The sequence below is a fragment of the Heterodontus francisci genome, chromosome 9 (assembly GCF_036365525.1).
Source record: "Heterodontus francisci isolate sHetFra1 chromosome 9, sHetFra1.hap1, whole genome shotgun sequence".
NCBI lineage: Eukaryota > Metazoa > Chordata > Chondrichthyes > Heterodontiformes > Heterodontidae > Heterodontus > Heterodontus francisci.
In genome coordinates, this window is record NC_090379.1 from 92,950,145 (window position 1) to 92,969,402 (window position 19,258).

The 19,258-nt window shown below is 42.9% G+C and overlaps 1 protein-coding gene across 2 annotated transcripts; it reads left to right on the forward strand.

Annotated features, from left to right (window-relative positions):
• Positions 1 to 805: 805 nt before the first annotated feature.
• LOC137373917 (serine/arginine-rich splicing factor 5-like) lies at positions 806 to 13,676 on the forward strand. Of its 2 annotated transcripts, none has more exons than XM_068039517.1 (8): positions 806 to 908; positions 3,171 to 3,298; positions 3,446 to 3,516; positions 3,606 to 3,704; positions 8,205 to 8,274; positions 10,326 to 10,399; positions 12,414 to 12,521; positions 13,070 to 13,676. In XM_068039517.1, the coding sequence occupies exons 2-8, from the start codon at positions 3,176 to 3,178 to the stop codon at positions 13,335 to 13,337; spliced, it is 813 nt and encodes a 270-aa protein (XP_067895618.1). In that variant the 5' UTR covers positions 806 to 908; positions 3,171 to 3,175; the 3' UTR covers positions 13,338 to 13,676. The 2 variants fall into 2 exon arrangements, with proteins under 2 accessions (XP_067895618.1, XP_067895619.1); XM_068039518.1 differs by lacking the exon at positions 806 to 908 and adding an exon at positions 937 to 1,051.
• The last annotated feature ends 5,582 nt before the right edge of the window (positions 13,677 to 19,258 follow it).

Here is a 19,258-nt window from a genome sequence, read left to right on the forward strand (position 1 = left end):
TTGCTCAATAACAGGAACATATCTGAGGCATGGATGGTGAGGGAAATAGATGGGTTGGCTGCACACTTAAAAAAAATGTTGCATGTTTGAAGTAGAATTTTACAGCACAGGAAGCTATTCAACTTTTATGTGCTGACCAACTTCAGATTTCTATGTGGCATCTACCATTAAGCTTGTTACACTAATTACCATTATTACACTAATAATGTAGTTTGTACTAGGCTTTGTTTGAGTCCCTCCCTAAATTTCCCCAGCTCTGTACCTCTCGATCCTGCTTTAAGAAACTCCTTAAAATATCTCTTTAACCAAGCTTTTAATCACCTCTTGTAAAATCTCCTTAAGCAGTTCTATATCAAATTCTGTTTGCTAACCGCCTGTGAAATGCTTTGGGACAGTTTACTATGTTAAAAGTGCTATATAAGTGCACGTTAGTTGGACCTCAGGTTAAATAATTTTATGGGTAGCACCATGCTCGAGGTTGCGCTTGTGACATTGATTCCTGTTCAGTGGACAGACTTAGTAGTTGGCAGGAAAAAAGACAGAGGCGCAAGGGGAGAGCCAACTGCAACAGCCCCAACAAACAAATTTCTCTGCAGCACCTGTGGAAGAGCCTGTCACTCCAGAATTGGCCTTTATAGCCACTCCAGGCGCTGCTTCACAAACCACTGACCACCTCCAGGCGCGTATCCATTGTCTCTCGAGATAAGGAGGCCCAAAAGAAGGACCCTTGGGTGCACTGCGGCAGCGCGGCCAAAGACTCAACATCGAATCTTAGCCCGCCGGTGACGCAACAGTGCCCGGAAGTGACGTTACAGCAATGAGCTGATTGGCTGCTGTGGGGAGTCGGACTCCATTTTGTGGAGCAATTTTTATTTCGCCTGCGTCAGTTGAGTCGAGTTTCTGAGAAGGTAATGTGGGGTTGGGGGTGAGAGTGGCATTGACCGTGCCGAGCACCGAGTTGATGATGTTTTGACCGCGTTACGTTGTGATTGAGTGAGGCCGGGTTTGCGATTATTGTGCCCGGGGTCGGGATTCGTATTCATTCTCCGCGGTAAACTCGCATTTCCAGTCTGGCTCGTTGGTGCAGTGTGTGTGTGTGTGGGGGGAGGGGAGGTTTGCCCCGGAGAGGCAGACATGCGTTGCCCATTTGTGGAAATGTTCCAAGACTTGGACTACAGATCCTCCTCTGTTCCACTGTCGCTTCATCCCCACCACGCGTTTAGGTCAGAAAGTTGAATTCAGGCCTCTAGTGTTTAATTTTTTTTAAATGAACGATGCTAGCAAAACCGATGTGGGGGCGATGCGAGGAAGAACCTGTTTGTGCAGCGAGTGGTGATGACCTGGAACTCGCTACCTAAGAAGATAGTGGGAGTGGAGATGGTGAATGATTTCAAAAAGAAATTGAATGCACATTTGAGGGAAATAAACTTGCAGGGCCATGGAGGTTGGTGTGTGGCGGGGGCGGTTGGATGGGACTCAGTGGATTGCTTTGCAGCGAGCTGGTATAGATTCGATGGGCTAAACGGCCTCTTGTGCTGTAATGACTCTGATCGTTTCTTACCCCCACCCCAGCAAGTATTAGAACATAGAACATAGAACATACAGCACAGAACAGGCCCTTCGGCCCACAATGTTGTGCCGATCCTTTGTCCTCTGTCAAGGACAATTTAATCTATACCCCATCATTCTCCTTTATCCATATACCTATCCAAAAGCCTTTTGAAAGTCCCTAAAGTTGTGGCATCTGGTTCCATTAGACCCCCATTGCCTTGGAGTCCCTTGCCCAATGCCCATTTTACATGCCTACCCGAATGAGTGTGGGGAGAATCAAAGCCCAGTCTGGCCTCCTCATTCTATCTGCAGGTGCTTTATTAGAATAGAACATTACAGCGCAGTACAGGCCCTTTGGCCCTCGTTTCCCCCATGAGTCTTTGGATGTTGGGATGAAAGCTCATTTTGTTTTCCATGATGTTGATTCCAGTCGTGGTGTTTTTCCTGAGCTCTCTGAACACAACCTGGGACTTAATTACAAAAACTAACTTTTTAAAAAGTTTCAAGTTACATCATTCCATGACTTTAATAAGCTGCTTGAATATTTTAAACTGTTTTGTTCATGAAAGCAAAGGGTTCCAAGTTGAACAATGTGAATTAATGTATCTGAGCAGCTCTTGCAGTACAGAAGAGCTGCACCATAGTTCCTTAATTTCTAAGAGCAAGACATAAAAAATCTGTTTTCCCTCCTGTCAGGTGCATACTACTTTTCCTTCAATAGTGCTCTTTTATAGTTTTATGTTTCTGACTTTCTATGAGATGTATTACTTTGTGGTAAACCAGTTAGTGCTGCAGCTTGGTCCTCATGTCGCTCTGCATTTGTCTGTTGCTGCCTCATTTCAGTTTCAAATGTCCCATTACTCCCTGCTGTTATAATAGTAGACTGCAGTCCCCCATCTCTCTCTCTCTCTTCCCCCCTCTCTCTCTCCCCCCCCCCCCCCCAAACCCCAGTCAAATCCAGTAACCCTTTACTCCACAATATGTCTATGCACCTACTACCTGCTAGCTTCCTTGTGTTCTAAACTTTAGAAAGTAGGAACAGGAGTAGGCCATTTAGCCTATCAAGCTTGTTCTGCTATTCAGTTAGATTGTGGCTGACCTGTATTTTAGCTGCATCTACCCACCTTGGTTCCATTGTCTTTAATACCCTTGCCTAATAACTCAGTTTTGAAACTTTCAATTGAACTATCATTAAAGCTTTGTGGAGGAGAAAATTCCAGATTTCCACTAACCTTTTTGTGACTAAGTGCTTCCTGACTCTCGGAACGTACAGCCTCTGATTTTAAGGTTACGCACCCTAGTTCTGGATGCTTCCGCAAGGGGATATCATTTCTCTCTCTGTCAACTGCTTTTGATCATCTTAAATGCTTCAATTAGATCATCCCTCCGTTTTCTATATTCAAGGAAATATACAAACATAGTCTATGCAACCGTATTTCCCATTATATGGCATAGCACTCTGTTGTAAAGCAGCATATCATTCAGCTCATAGAGCAATGCTGGACAATAGATCTGTTTTGGGTTGTGTGTCTACTAAATATGGATAAAATCAGTTCTGTATTCAAAATTAATAGAGCACCTTCTTGTGAGTAACTTTATTTTCTGTGGATTGCCACCAGATAAAATGAGCTCCCGCGTGTTCATTGGTAGACTAAGCCCTCATGCCAGAGAGAGGGATGTGGAGAAATTCTTTAAAGGATATGGGCGAATAAAGGAAATTGACTTGAAGAATGGATTTGGATTTGTGGTAAGGTTGCTTTTCACTTCAACAGATTTGAACATTGTAACATAAACCAATAAAATATTTATAAATTTGAGAACATTTGAAGGGGAAAAAAAACAACTTGCGTATATAAATTTAGCTATACTTTATTACCACTACGTCTACTCCTAGGAGTTTGAAGATCATCGAGATGCAGATGATGCTGTTTATGAATTGGATGGAAAAGAATTGTGCAGTGAAAGGTAAAACAAAAAGTCAAAATGGGCTGGTCTATAGGTGTGACTATTTTCAATTAAAATGGGTTGTTTCATTAAATATTATATTTCTACAGAGTTACAGTTGAACATGCAAGAGCACGGCCTAGAGGGGGCCGTGGAGGAGGACGATATCAAGGTCGCTTTAGCCCACGCCGTCCTCGTAGTGAAGGAAGGTGAGAGTTTTATGGGAGCATAATAAATTCTATTTAAGGGCTACACTGATAACTCACCAAGATGATCCAGTGAGTAGCTCAGCTGTCCAGGCAGGCAAAGTTCAAGGTTTGATCTCCAGCCTGTGCTGATCTTGGGTAGAGCAACAAGAGTGCTACAATTGGCCTTAGTGCCAGTTATTAGGGAGGGGAAAATTGAAAATAGCTTCCAATCCTGATAACATTTTAGCAACACCTATTGGAAGTGCATGTGAGAATGGGATCAGGCTTGCTGTGGTGTCATGCAATCCTTATTGAAGTCTCGTATGAAAGCCAGCCACTTTGGCCAGGGCAACTTGCTGGTGAAACTAGGGGAGGAAGTTATTGGGACTAACTATTGTAATCTGTGCACATGATATACACTTGGCAGGGTTTGTGCTCATGCAAATATAACAGATGATTTCTCTTGTAAGGACTAGGTTTCCTCGTCTGGTGGGAAGAGCATTGGAGGAATTCAAAAGAATGGATCCTTTTTGCAAAGAGTACCTTGCTTGTCATGTTGAACTATTAGATAAGTTTCCATGCACTGGCTACATATTAAATAGTTTCATATATTTCTGAATATTAAAGTACTGTTGCTTTCTGGTTGGAGTGATGCGGAATGAGGAGGTGCAACCCAGCAGTTTATGACTTGGCAATTTTGATTGCATTTATTGTCACCATGCTGCTCTTTGATGCTTGCACTGTTCTTGCCCACTTAGGTGGTAATTCACTGCCTATTGCTAGTCAGCTTGTTCAGTGCTGTCTAGATTCAGTTAGATATCTCAATGCTGGGCGAGTAGAACAGCTCAACAGAAAGTAAATTGCTGGTTAAGTGAGAATATAAAAATAGAGATGCAAACTAACACATGCAGAAATTTTGGTGGGAAACTTTGCGATTGCTTGGATTTGGCTCCCCACATGCTCTGTGGAGGGGGCGGGGAAGAATTAAATGAGGGTAATTTCACTTGGAGGATTGGTTTCAACATTGTGCAAGGCAACCCATGTACAGGATGACCCTCACTTTCCCGAGCAAGGCCAGGGACTACCAAGCTTAATGGCAGGACATCAAAGGTTTTTTGGTCAGTTTCCGGCTCAACAGCTGGACAATTAGAAAGTACAACTGGTGAAAGCAGCAGCAGGAGGCTACAGCCAGGGACCTTCCCCATCAATTGAGAGGAGGGTGCAAAGGCTTCCTTGAGTGTCTGGGGAGAGCCATTGCAGCTCTTCTTGGCTCACAGTGCTGGGGGGAAAAAAACACTTGTGGATCTGGCAGCTCCAGCCTCCTTTCACTGTCAGTTCCTGACCCCTGGTGAGCTCACACCGCAGCAATGAACTTCAGTTGGAGGTCCCAATTGCACTGCAGGAGCCACTTATAAATAAGTTAATAAGTGCCCCACTCACTTTTAATTCTAAAGTAATTGAGCCTCTCTCGTGTGGGGGTTAATATCAAGGTGATTGATTTATTTTGTGTGAATAGCTATTCTAAGGAAAGTTTGCATTGATGTGCTTATTTTTCTCCAGAAGATCCCAAAGTGCTTTACATCTAATGAAGTGTTTTAAAATTCTGGTTAGAGAAATGAAAAGAATAGATACTAGTCCTTTGCGAAGGGGTATGGGGAATCATCACTTAATCAGATTCTATCATGAAGTGCTAGCTGGATGTGCCCCTATGCTCTGTAAAGTACTTGGATTGATTTAAAGGTATATCTCTCACTTGAGCGTTACCAACACTTCAAATAAGATAAGGCCATATCAGTTAGATAATGTAATCCTTCAGTTATCCCATTAATTCATGGAATCAGCATCACTGTCTTAACAGCATTTGTTCATGGCTGCATGTGCTGACAATGCTACCGCTAGGTGGCACTGCTGTGGCACGTGCAAATGCAGCATGTCCCACTAAGATGTCACAGTCTGCGACTTTAGGCAGCTGCCAGGACTAAAGATGGCGCTGCTCAAATAATCACACGGAGGCAGCCTAACAAACACATGTCAGCACACAATAGCCGAATGAGAGAGCGAATGAGCGGGGGTGGGGGGGTGGGCAGTGGAGCGGGCCTGGTAGGAGCGGTGGGCGATCAAACGGGCCGGTGACGGAGGGAAGCGGAGCGGCCGGAGACAGAGGAGGAGTGCGTTTTTCTGCGCATGCGCCATAAACTTGCAACGGCAAAAGACGCACCGGCAAAAGACGCACCGGCAGGTCCCCGCACCTGGCGACACCAAGGTCTTCAGCCGCTCTCTCTGCACGGCTCTCTACAGCCTCTCACTTCCGGCCTTCTCCATCCAGTCGTTCCCTCTAGCTGCAGATCCCCCATCCAGCAGCTTTCTCCCCTACTTCTCAACTGTACTTCAGGCATTGCAGCTGTCTGGTCCCTGCCTTTTGCATTCCCCTCTTCCTGAACTTCCGAATTTAACTCCCTCCCACTACACCCCCCCGCCCCGCAACCTCTTCCCCCCCCCCCCCCCTCCTCTACCTCTCACCTCCCCCACCCCCCCAGGACCGCACCACAATTGAATATCTGAAGTGTAGTTGCAAAGTCGGGAAAATAGCATCAAAAACCTCAACAATTCCAGGTTTAATTATTGAGGCATTTTATTAAGTACATTAAGCATTCGAAGCACTGCTGTGCATGGATACATGAGTGTTGTGTCACCAGCATTCCCGTGAGACAGACAGGCCGAGTCTCTGCTGTGCAGGACTAAAGAGATTGTTTTTGGGGAGCCTTGTGGTGAATGCACGAGTGGCTTTCTATTCCACTACTGTATTGTCCATGTGAAGTCACAAGAGTCTGAGCTCAGTCTATTCAAACGCATCCCAATGTGGCTCCCGCTACATCCATAAATGCAAGGTTCCTTTCCACATAGTGACAAGCTCCGCAGCATGATCCAGTTGCCTTCGTTGCTTGAATGCTGACCTTAAGTCTCAAGGATTGTTTTCTCGACAGCATGTTTTACATGAAAAGAAATAAGGAAAGACCATCCGTGTCAGAGCTTCCCCCCCCCCTCCCTCCAATTAAATTACTGTTGAGCATGCTTTATGTTCTGCAGTAAAGGCATGTTCTGATAATGCTGCCAATGAATCACTTAGTACCCACCTCAGCTGTAGGAGTCAGGATGATACTGCCCCTGTCTCGTGATGGTTCAATGCTGCTCTCAGGGACAACATGAATGATGTGAGGGTGCTGGAAAAAGAAGCGCATTTCTTTTGGACTATGAACATAAAGCAGGCCATTTAGCCCAGCTGTTCCCTGCTAGTGGTTATGCTACTCCTGTGCCTTCCCATCCACTCCCATTTAATTCTGCCTACTACTATCAACATCACCTATTTCTTTCGCTCTTATCTACCTTTGCCTTTAAAGCAACACTGAGGATGGAGAACGGTGTGGCTGCACTCCCACCTCACCAGTTGTGTACACAGCAAGAGCATTCACATTTGTGCTACCACTGGACACGGCATGCTTGTTTCTTTTAGTGCTCAGTCTCTTGCTGAATTTTCCCAAGTGCTTGACCACTTTGGTCGCCCTCTGTACTTGACAGGCAGCAGCTGGCAATTGCGGAGTCTCACAAGGCTCTGCATGGTTGTTTCAAGGGCGGATGGGGAAACAGGTTCATGTGCACGGCTCTGATGGGTGCAGGAGCAGGTGGCTGTATGTCCATGTGCACTGCTCTGATGGGTGCAGGAACGGAACGACTTACAACAGGCACTGGAGCAGATGCACTGCCTGCACACACAGTGCCCCAGACAATGGAAATGTTTTCCGAGCCAATTATAATAGGGACTGGAGCACATTTACTGCCTTCACACAGCCCCAGACAATGGAAAGGGTTTTAGTGCAGTGCAGTGGACTGGAGCACATGTCGTGCCCGAGACAATGGAAATTTTTTCAGAGCAACTTGCCTTGGAGCATCTCTTTCTGATAAAAATGATGCAGACTGAAATCTTCAAAACGACTAGATAATTGTGAGAAAATGCCCGACAAAACATCTCCTTCCACTTTCAGAAACTCGAGCCGAAGCTTGACGCATGCGTGAATATCCGTTGGCGTTGCATAAAGTGCATGCGCAGAGGCCAACCAAGCGCGTTGCCCGAAGATGCGTACGTCACGCGATGACGTCATCGGCGCATGCGCTAACCAGTCCTGGCAAGCCGGAACAAAGCGCATGCGCAGAGAGCAGGAGACCGTCTGCGCATGTGCGCACCGCGGGGCCTGATGACTTGAGTGGCAGCCAGCGTTGTCAGGAATCACTTAGTTTGTTCATTGCTAGATACCAGTTCATCAGAACAAAAGTTCCAGTGATTTATGGAATATTAATGTCCATACAAGTAAATTGGTGCCCAATAGAGGATGTTCGATATGACTCAACAGATGACAAGAATCCACGACTTGAAGTTTGCCTGGTAGAAATGAAATTCCAATCAAAGTTGAACATAGAAGGAATCCCAACACAGTTTTGAATTCTGCTTAATGTAATCTGTTTCAGAAATGGACCTCCACTTCGTACAGAGAACAGGTTGATTGTTGAGAACTTGTCTTCGAGAGTTAGCTGGCAGGTATGTTGCATATTACAGTGAATTGTACTTTGTTATCCAGTTGCTATAATATTTGTTTTGAGATTAAATACAATTTAATATGAAAAGTCAGTTCAAGGTTAGCTCAGATTTTACATCAGAAATCAAATGGGTATGACGCCACATATTACAGGGGACTGCCAAAATCTTTAATGAAAATGTTGGTCAAAGCCTGCATTGTTATATTACTAGTTATGAGAAAGTTAATGGCACTAAAGCAATGATTGGAAACTGAAATTTATCTTGCCCTATTAGAATGTGTGGAATTAGTTAGTTAACGCCTGTGGCAACATTAATTTTGTGTATGGAACGGGCTACTAATGGATTCTTTAAAAATGAGATGAATAGTGAGTTGAACTTCTAGAAAAGGGATTGCTACATTAGGAAGTATTTAATAGATGTGCTGCTACTGTTCATACAAACACAAGATGCCATTCCGTGTTAATTGTGTCTTCCCACTAGTATTTGGAATCTTTAGAAGAAAACTGCAGAAACTTGATGACCTGACTCCTGTTTGAAATCTTGCCAGTTGTGCTTAATTAATGTAATTGTTAATCATTTCAAAAATTTGCCTTCTAGACATACTGTTATCTTGAGACTAAAAATGTGTCAAATGTACAATATTCATAAACAAGTCCCAGTCAAAGGCAGTGATGGACTGTTCCTTAATTTTATATGTTTTGTTTTCCCCTACTTCCAGTTGTCCCTCAGGTTTTTCTTTATTCTGTCCTGAAGCCAGTGACTCATGCTGGGTATGATTCCATGGCGAGCATTGGTTCTCCAGAACCCTGACCAAGTTGCAATTTCTTGTATGTAAGGCTGGATGCTGACCATTGGCAAGCAATTCTACTTCGCGTTTATTGCAGTCAAGTCCAATCTTGACATTGTTTTGCCAATATTCATGCTTCTAGCATAGGTTGTTGGTAGTGGTCAGGGATCAATATCGTGAGGCTTTTTTCCTTCTCAAATGTTACTTGTGTGGCCCCAACCCCATCCCACCATGTCAACCCAATAAATCTTGGCACCATAAGGAGCACTTCCCTTTTTAAAATAGGTGGTTATTTTGAAATATTGGCGGGAGCATGGGCTAGTTGGCTGTAAGTTTAGCCCAAGTTGCACCTAGATCCTTTGCGTTTGTTGTCAAACTTGTCACTAAGCCTAACCCAGGGAAGGAGAAACAGCGGCAAAAAAAATTTGAAGGTGCACAGTACTGAACGAAATTAATTTCACTTGTCCATTTACAAAATTTTCATTAAGTACTGCAACTTTAGGAGTGTTAACAGTTAACATTCATAATGTAATTGAAGTAATTTGTCTAAATTGCTTACTTATTTGAAAACCTTAAATGTGACATTTTTGTTTGGTTTCTGTGTTGAATTATGTGCAAACTTTAACCAAATATTAAAACCTTTATTTACCAGCCTCTCGTATCGTTGGCCTTGTGACGAGTGACGTTTTCCTAATCGCTCTGGCTTGGTCTCTTGGTGGGCCTAGTTGAATTGCCAGTCCTACGTTTCAATCAGTTGGTGATCTGTATTATGCCGGTCTGACCAACATTGGTGGGCGCTAGCTTAAGTGCTGGGGTTCGTTCCTGCGCCTCTGAAAATGCTGGTAACGAGTTGTCCTAAAGTCGAGTTGTGAGAGCTGACTCTAAAATGAGAGGTCCTTGATTGAAAGAAATTCGCTAGTAGGTTTGTTTGGAAGCTCGATTTGAAATGTGAGGAGCCCTTGGTAACAACACAAGATTTAGCAATTCCTGTTCCCATGGCACCGCCAAAGCCCGCCTTTAGGATGGGTGATGTCCGGGAGGGCTCACATCGAGTGGGTGCTGAAGAGCACCATCGGGTCGTCAGTCGTGATGGTACCTCTGCAAGTTCTTCTTGCATTTGGCTGGTTGAATAGCCTAGGGAATGTACAGGAAGGTAATAAATTTTGATGAAATTAGCTTTGGTTTCTTTTGTAGTGACTTTGTTAGAAGATGACTGAATGAGTGTGTATATGGCTTGTTTTCTAACTGATCTGATCTTGTATAGGATCTGAAAGATTTCATGAGACAAGCTGGAGAAGTTACCTTTGCAGATGCGCACAGGCACAAAATGAATGAAGGGTGAGTCAGAGGAATGAATTAAGTTGGTGTGTTAAAAAAAGCTTGATAGTTAAATGGGAACAATTTGCCAATTCGTCCTCAGCAGAAGATTGGGCCACATGTTAGCAAAACAGTTCTCAAACTTGCACCAAATAGTACCTGAATTTGGCCCTTGGTGACAGTCATGCTAATCTTTTGAGACAAACTTTGATGTAATCTCATCTGAATGCTGCCTCTTGGGATATCTTCACCAATTTCACTCTCTTCCCTAGCCACTGTCCGGTTTGAACCAGACTGTTTGGAACTTTGTCTTATTTAACCCTGAGCTGAGCTTCTGACTCCATTACTATTCTCTTCACCTTCCCTCAACCCTTCAATTGCTGAAACCCTCATTTGCACCTTTGTCACCTCCAGACTTGACTACTGCAGTACTCTCTTGGCCCACCCTCATCCTGTACACTTCATAAACTTGAGCTAATCCAAAACTCTGCTGCCCACATCCTATCCTCCTGCAGATCCAGCTGAAACATCAACCTTGTGCTCACCAATCTACATTGGTTCCCAGACCCCAATCAAAAATGTTCATGCTTCAGTCATGCCCTCGCCTCTAACATGTTCCAGCTGCTTAATCCTCCAATAACTGTGTTTCTCCAACTCTGCTGCTTGTGCACCCGCTGTTGCTGGCTGGTATCAGCCAGCTAAACCCTTCTCTCCTCACATCTCTTAAAGACCCTCCTTAAAACCCACCTCTTTATGTAAGCTTTTAGTTACCCCTCCTCTGACTTGGCATCAACATTTGTCTGGTTAAGCTTCTACGAAGTGCCTTGAAATGTTTTTCAGTTAAAGTTGCTCCATAAATGCAAGTTGTTCATAAGTTTGTGTGTTATGATCCCGTTAGGGACTGTTAACTGGGATTTCGACTTTCTCTTTTTAAAAGTTATTCCTGAGACTTACGCCACAAGATTTCATATTTTAAACCAAACATTTCACTCTACAAGAGTTAAAGCAAAACATTTCTGAACACTACAATTTGGAAACACTTAAATTTTAAACTTAAAATCTTAACAGAACACCAGGACAAATACATTAAAATCTAAATCTCAACAGAACACGCCCGCTTGACTTTTACACCACCTCAAGAGTTCCCCTATACTTGACAAAATATTGGCGGTTAGTTCGCTTCTTCTGGGACCAATCCCTCTAGCTTTGGCTAGGCAAACCCTCCAGAGACCCTTCAGCACCTCAAATCTGGATTTCCCAGCTTGAGCGCAGGCCTGCCTCAAAACACAAACACCCCTGGTTCTTGATGGTCTCCTTGCTCCTGAACCCAGCTGCTTTCCAAAAGCCAACTACTTGTCTGTCAGCAAGCACACAGATCAAAACACCAACAGGCACCCCCTGCATCATCTATCTCCACAGCAATGTGTTACACATGGGATATCCCAGATAGCAATTTAATGATTTCCAATTCCAAATCTCAGTTCTGAAAAACCATATGAATAATTTAAACCCCTGATTGTGTCTGCAGCTGCCTCAATGTCTCCATCAAGAAGTTCAGAGAGGTTCCCTTTGTTTAGGGCCTTTGCACTTCCATTTATGATACTAAATAAACATGGGGTAATATTTGATTTGTAACCACCCTAGGTTTATTTGCCAGCTTCTCAAACCAGGTATTTAAAAAAAAAAAATTCAATTCCCAAATTAAGTTACCTCTAGAATATTAATACAAATCATGAATCAGGTGATCCTAACACGTGTAATATCTTTGCTCCTGATTTTTCTTTTGTCTGACTTGGGAAATATAGTGAAATAACAGTTTTGTTACTATGCTTTTTCTGACACTGGTGTATTTCAGCATTTGTGGTTCACTTGGATCTAAGAGCAGGAAGCCAATGCTACAGCAGTACAGTTGGGTACCGCTGTAGTTTTCTCAGTTTGACATTTTTCAGCTTGATCAATATACCAAAAAATAGACTCAGTAATGTGTTCAAATTGGAAAAAGTTGAATTTCATGAAAAAAAAATTCTTGCCTTAGGGTTGTTGAGTTTGCCTCATATAGCGACTTGAAGAATGCTGTTGATAAACTCTCTGGCACAGAAATAAATGGAAGAAAGATCAGACTGATTGAGGAACCTAAACATAGGTAAGCGCCACACAAAATCTCGTCTGGGTTTTATTTCCAAGTAAAATGGTACACACTGGCACTGTTGATGGAAGTGTCAAGTTGCAGAAACATCATTAATCAGAAATCAGAATTACTGTGTGGTTTCAGTTGACTTTAATATAAAGAAAAATTCATGTTTTTGAATTTGTACAAGAATAGAAAATTCTTAAAGTATTTGCTTCCCAGGAAGACAGCCAAGCTTTCAAACAAAATACAGTTGAAGGATTGTATAGCTCACATAAATGGAAGATTGCACTTCTACATTTTGGGGTTGTGATTTGGGGGGGGTGGGGTGCTGCATGGGGAGTGAAACAAAGCTAATTGACCTACTGCATGTTTTGCCATATTGGCATCTGGAGTGAAGAGGTGAAAGGTTCACTTTTGAAAATCAATTCAGCAACGAATGGTGTTGACGTTTTAAGCTGAGAGGGGTTTCAGACGTGGGCTCTAAATTAGTTTTTGTAATGACTGAGAAATACTGATTGAGCATGTTAAATGGGCAGTTCTTCTTTCCCCTTGATGTTTAGGTCTCGCAGCAGATCACGTTCACGTAGCCGTACATTTTCCCGATCTCGTAGTCGGTCTCGTTCCAGGAGCCGCAAATCCTACAGCAGGTCAAAGAGTAGAAGCCGCAGTAAATCCCGTTCTCGCAGTAGATCTCGTGTCCCTGTCAGGGAACAAAAAGTCCGTTCACCTTCACCATCCAAATCTCCTGCGTCAGAGCGGCCAAGATCTCGTTCTCGCTCACGTTCTCGGTCGATGTCAAGGTCGCCTTCTGTAGCAAGTGCAGATTAAGCAATGTGTGCTAAGTATGTTAATATAGTAAAAGTGGACTTTTACCCAAGTAAATGGAAGTTGATGTAAGTAGAAAGTAGTGAATATCTGTCAAGAAATATGGAACTTAATTTCTTTACTTGGGACCAGAGTGCTTGCAATTATTGGAAGTGTGTTGGAATTGTATTGTTTTCATATGCAGTGGTTTTCAAAAAATGTATGCACATGATACCCATTTATTTCACCCTAATGTTCAATTAATCTATTAATTTAAAGATACATCTACATTTGCATTATTACTTTCCCAGTGAGAAATATAATTCCAATTCATTATTTTGTTTTTCTTTAAATAAAAGTTGCAAATTTAATTCATTAAAAATGTGTTCGTTTTCCTATCTGGATTTGTGGATATTTCATTGGATAGAATGATTTGAATCCTCATCTGACAAATAGTGATTTTTTTTATCTTGCTGTGTAAATGTACAAGTTTGTTTTGTGTAGTTAGCAATTCTTGTTTTTTTGGTTCCTCATTCTGCAACTGAAATGTAGGTTTGTCGTGTCATAGCTTCCTCTTAGTAACATTTTTGGGGGGTGGGGGATGGTGGCTGAAAGCAGCTCAATTCTTTATGTAGCTCTGGTATATAAAAATCATACCCAGTTTGTCCTGCTCAATGACCAAAGCTGTATACCATTCACTGTTGGATTCCTCAAATTGCAGGTAACATTTTTGCACTCCTATCTTAAAGTGCTTGTAAATAGGGAAGGTGATGAGCACAGAGCTCCATGTCTATTGCATTAATTTATTTCATAAGTTCCACAACTTCTTGCAAAGCCCATTAGGTTATAGGTCTGATTCTACAGTGATGTGATCAGAGAAGGTCAGCCCTTGCATTCCATGCGTGCATCTTCCTAAATTAGGCAAGTAGGGTTGAACACCTGAGTCACAGTGCACTAAATTTGATTACTTTTTTTGGACTTTTGCAGGCCTTGCAGTGAGAGCCGCCTTTTTATTTGCCTTTTAAGTTGTATGCATTCTTTATTTCTTTTTAACACTGCTTCCTGTTTTCAAAAACTGGCACTGCAGAAATTCCTGCTGTAGCCTTTGGAAGTTTGATTGTTACTGGTGATTTTTTTTTTAAAGCATTCCTTTTTTTTTATTTCATGGGATGTGGGTAAGGCCAACATTTATTGCTCATCCCTAATTGCCTTTGAAGGTGGTGGTGAACCGCTGACCTCCTTGTATCTTGTAGAAGCATCCATACATTATCAGAACTGAGAAATTGAGATGGGACACCTCAATTCTGGGAAACAAATTAAAGTCAAAAGTAATGTACAGGACCATGCTTATTACAAAGAGGCTGCTAATGCGCTAGAGAATTTATTTTATTGAAATGAGCGGTCTGGGGGCTTCTTTCCCTACTACCCCAATCCTGTTTTCGTGATGTACTGTTGCAAGTAACATTGCTGTAGATTTGGTACATTGCTCTGAATTAGAGTAGAAACTCCTTTGGGATATTGGGGCGTGCTCTGTTGGTACCTGGGGAAAGAGATGACTACTGAATTTGTAACACCTCACCTGTACACCGTCACAAGGGAATAAATTAAAATCCAGATTGTGGTGGAGTACAATTCTGCTGTTGAGGGTAACCTCTGTGATTATGGGACTTAGTCTCCACAACGACTGGGCTGTGGTCACTCCTGCCAATACTGTCCTGGACAGATGCATCTGCGCCAGGTAGATTGGTGAGGATGAAGTCGAGTAGGTTTTTCCCCATATTGGTGTTCTCACCACCTGCAAGTCCAATCTGGCAGATATGACCTTCAGGACTCAGTCAGCAGCAACCAAGCCACTCTTGGTGATGAACTTTGAAGTCCCCCCACCAGAGTACATTCTGTGCACTTGCTATCTACAGTGTCTTTTACAAGTGGTGTTCAATGTGGAGAAGTACTGATTCAACAGTGGAAGGAGGATGGTAGGTGGTAATCAGCAGGACGTTTCCTTGCCCATGTTTGACCTAATGCAGTGAAACTTCATGGGGTCCAGAATCGACGTTGAGGCAGGACAAATGTAGGGATGGTGATAGAGGAGTCTGAGACATTGGCTGTAAGGTATGAATCGGGCAGTTGCTTGACTAGTCTGTGGGACAGCTTTCCCAATTTTGGAACAGGTCCCCAGAGTGAGGAGGACTTTGCAGGGTCGACTGTGCGGAGTATGCCGTTGTATTTTATGCCTAGGTCGATGCTGCGTGGTTTTATTCTTTGACCTTTCTGTAGCAGTTTGATATAACTGGCTTGCTAGGCCATTTCAGAGGGCAGTTAAAAGTCAACCGAATAGCTCTGAACCACTATGCTAGAGTCCCAAGATATAAGTGTTGGGTGAAGTGAGTAGAACAGGAAAGAGGTTGGTAATGTTAGACTACAATGGTTGGGAAAGCTGGTGAGAGGATGGGCCAGTTGGTTCATGAATAAACCAGAGTCCAGTTTGGTGACATCTGTCACTAACTTGCTGCAGCCTGAAAGGAGCCCATGGCGCAAAAATTAAGGGCCACGGTGCACGGTGATAGCTGCGGGTAATGCGAACAAAACTGAAGTTCTGGCTGCATCTAGTGATGTAGCTCTGTGAAATTCGCAAATACGCCTCGTGCATTGATTCTCTGAAATGTAGGCAGTGATTCCTGAATATCTGCTGAGCGTAGGGTGCCCTCTTCCTCCGCTTTTCATTTGTAGCTCATCTTCAGAAGAAGGGTCACTGACCTGAAACGTTAACTCTGCTTCTCTCTCCACAGATGCTGCCAGATCTGCTGAGTGTTTCCAGCATTTCTTGTTTTTATGTCAGATCAGAAGGGATGGGGTCAGGGGGAAGTGAAGGCGAAGAAGGACACAAAGGATGAAATGAAACTGCTGCGGAGTAGAACAGCTTTGAGATAAGGTGAGGTGGTGCTTCTGGCAAGAGGAGTCCAGTGTATACATGCGGCGGTGCATGGCACTGAGAGTGAATCTCATGATGCGGCAAGAGCAGCAGTCTGAGGAATGTTGTATTTCTCGGAGATGCCTGTAATCCTGGGTGGATTCAAAACATGAAAGATGAAATTTCAGTTGGAATCCACATGGAGTAAGTCGGAGCTGGAAACAGTCACTGAGGGATGTGGCGGTGAAAACGAGTTTTAGTAGACACTTTATCAAACACCAGGGGGGAAATAGAAAGCAATGAAGGTGAACAAGGTAAAAGAGAAACGAAAATCCTATCAGAGTGAAGAGCAGAACAACTTCAAGGTAGGCATTCCTGGAAGAGAAGTGGCAGTGAATTCAACACTAAAATAAAAGCAAAATACTGCAGATGCTGGAAATATGCAACAAAAACACAGTGCTGGAAAAATTTAGGTCTGGCAGCATCTGTGGAGAGAAGCAAAGTTAATGTTTCAGGTCTGTGACTGCATCAGAACTGGCAAAGGTTAGAACAGAATTAGGTTTCAAAGTGATGGGGAGGAGGGAGAGAACAAAGGGAAAGGTGTTTTATAGTGCAGAGGGTGATCAAATAACATTTTCCCCTGTCAGCATTCCAAAGGGATCGTTCCCTCCGCGACACCCTGGTCCACTCCTCCACTACCCCTGACACCTCGTCCTCTTCCCATGGCACTTCCCCGTGCAATCGCAGGAGGTGTAATACCTGCCCTTTTACCTCCTCTCTCCTCACTATCCAAGGCCCCAAACACTCCTTTCAGGTGAAGCAGCGATTTACTTGTACTACTTTCAATTTAGTATACTGTATTTGCTGCTCACAATGTGGTCTCCTCTACACTCGGGAGACCAAACCCAGATTGGGTGACCGTGGAACATCTCCGCTCAGTCCAAAAGCATAACCCCGAGCTTCCGGTTGCTTGCCACTTCAACACTCCCCACTGCTCTCATGTCAACATTTGTGTCTTTGGCCTGCTCCAGTGAACACCAACGCAAGCTCGAGGAGCAGCACCTGATCTTTCAATTAGCTGCGCTACAGCCTGGCGGACTGAACATTGAGTTCAATAACTTAAGAGCATGACTGGTCTTTTTTTAATTATTTTTTAATCATGTGCCTGCTTTTCATGTCATGTAGCTGCTCATTATTCCACTATTAACAGTCTCTCTGGACTAATGCTTTGTCTTTCACCACAATCATTAACACACACTTTGCCTTTCTCCCAGGACAGCTTTGCTATTTAATCACCCTCTGCCCTATCAAACACCTTCCCCTTTGTTCTCTCCCCCACCCCCTCCTCTTCACTTGCTTAAAACTTAATTCTTTTCTAACCTTTGCCAGTTCTGATGAAAGGTCACAGATCTGAAACATTAACTGCTTCTCTCTCCACAGATGCTACCAGACCTGCTGAGTTTTTCAAGTACTTTTTGTTCTTAAATTAATACTGTTGTTTATTACCAAGAATGAGGTACATTAATTTTGCCACATGGGCATTAAATTTCAAATTGTTGCTGGGAAGAGAATAAGAGGTTGCCAGGCCCCTGGCTGGAAAGACATTTTTGCATATTAACAGACAGTGCTTGTAGACAAAGGAGCTACTCCCTGCTCCAATTCAATCTCCACAAACAGATGTGGTCAGACCAGTTAGTCACATGACTGGCTGTTGCAGAGTTTGAACTGAGTTTTAAATTGAAGAGACAGTGTTTGAACTGACAGAAAGCAGAATGCTCCTGGACTGAAGCAGACCTCCTCGCTTGCCTGTCTGCTCCCATCTCTTTCTCACGGAACTCTAAAAACCGACTGAAAACACATGAACCCTACGAGAAAAAAGTCTCCTGCAGTGAACAAGGTTTAAGAAGAATACTGGGCCCCAATGAAAAGCATAATCCAACTACAAACAAAGATTCTACAGTGAGCTTGAAGACCCATAACAAAAACTCTTCAGATATTGCCTTAAACCTTTCCACTTTATTTTTCTTCTCTTTTCTGTCTCTATTTGCATGTGTATATCGCGTATGCATGCTAGTGTTAGTGTGTTGTGTATCCATAGGCGTCAACCGAATTAGAGTTTAAGTTTAATAAAATTTCACCTTTCTTCTTTAAACTTAAGAAAGCCTGTTTGAGCTCATTTCTTTGCCTTATAATTGGAAAGCAGTGAACACAGTGTTTAAAAATAAAAACCTGTTACAGTAAGACCAGGTGAAGGCTGAAAGGGAACCTTAGACCTCTTTCTCACCTGGTTGTAACACAAGACTTAGGCAATAAAGATGCAAAGCTTTAACACCGTTTCAAATATGACAGTAAATATATATGTATTCCCCTTCTAAATACTCAACACACACGCACACACCCTGCTTAAAGAAAAAATAAAGATGCTATGGCCAAAGTACTTGTTAATTCTTGAAGATAAAGGATATGTTATGTTCCAGATAGTATACAGTCTGGCATCTGAGTACACGTAGATAGGTCACTGGGATCTTTTCAGAATTAGTTCATTTAGGATAGATGGCGAGAGGAAATCTTCCAGAAGTTTCTCGAGAAATGCAGCATCAGGCATTACAGCTATCACACACTGGATTTTTTTGCAGGGTTTCTCAGAGAGGTGGAAGAAGTTGAGCTGGGTGTTTCTTTCAGCAGGCTACAAACCCAACTGACTTAAAGCAGTATTCCAAAATGAAACTCACTCTTGAGCACCATAAATCTTGACATGTCACTTCTCTTGTAAACAATTCCCATAGTCAGAAGGCACCTGTTTATATAGCTGAAGACGTGATATCCAGTAAATGTTTTTAAACAAGAGTTCTTCCAGTGACCCTTTAAAAAAACAGTCCAACATCTATGGAATCACTTCAGTTTTCCAATGAATTCATGTCCACAATTCTAAAACACGAGTCCTCAAAAAATATTTTAAAAATCGAAGTACTTTCATAACACCTCCATGCTTGGAGGAATGAAATGGCATTTTTAAATGCATTTTGTTACAAAG

Coding starts and splice junctions, on each gene's coding strand:
- LOC137373917 (XM_068039517.1), top strand. CDS start 3,176: ATGAGCTCCCGCGTGTTCATTGGTAGACTAAGCCCTCATGCCAGAGAG. Junction 3,299..3,445: donor AGAATGGATTTGGATTTGTG/GTAAGGTTGCTT, acceptor GTCTACTCCTAG/GAGTTTGAAGATCATCGAGA. Junction 12,522..13,069: donor ATTGAGGAACCTAAACATAG/GTAAGCGCCACA, acceptor CTTGATGTTTAG/GTCTCGCAGCAGATCACGTT.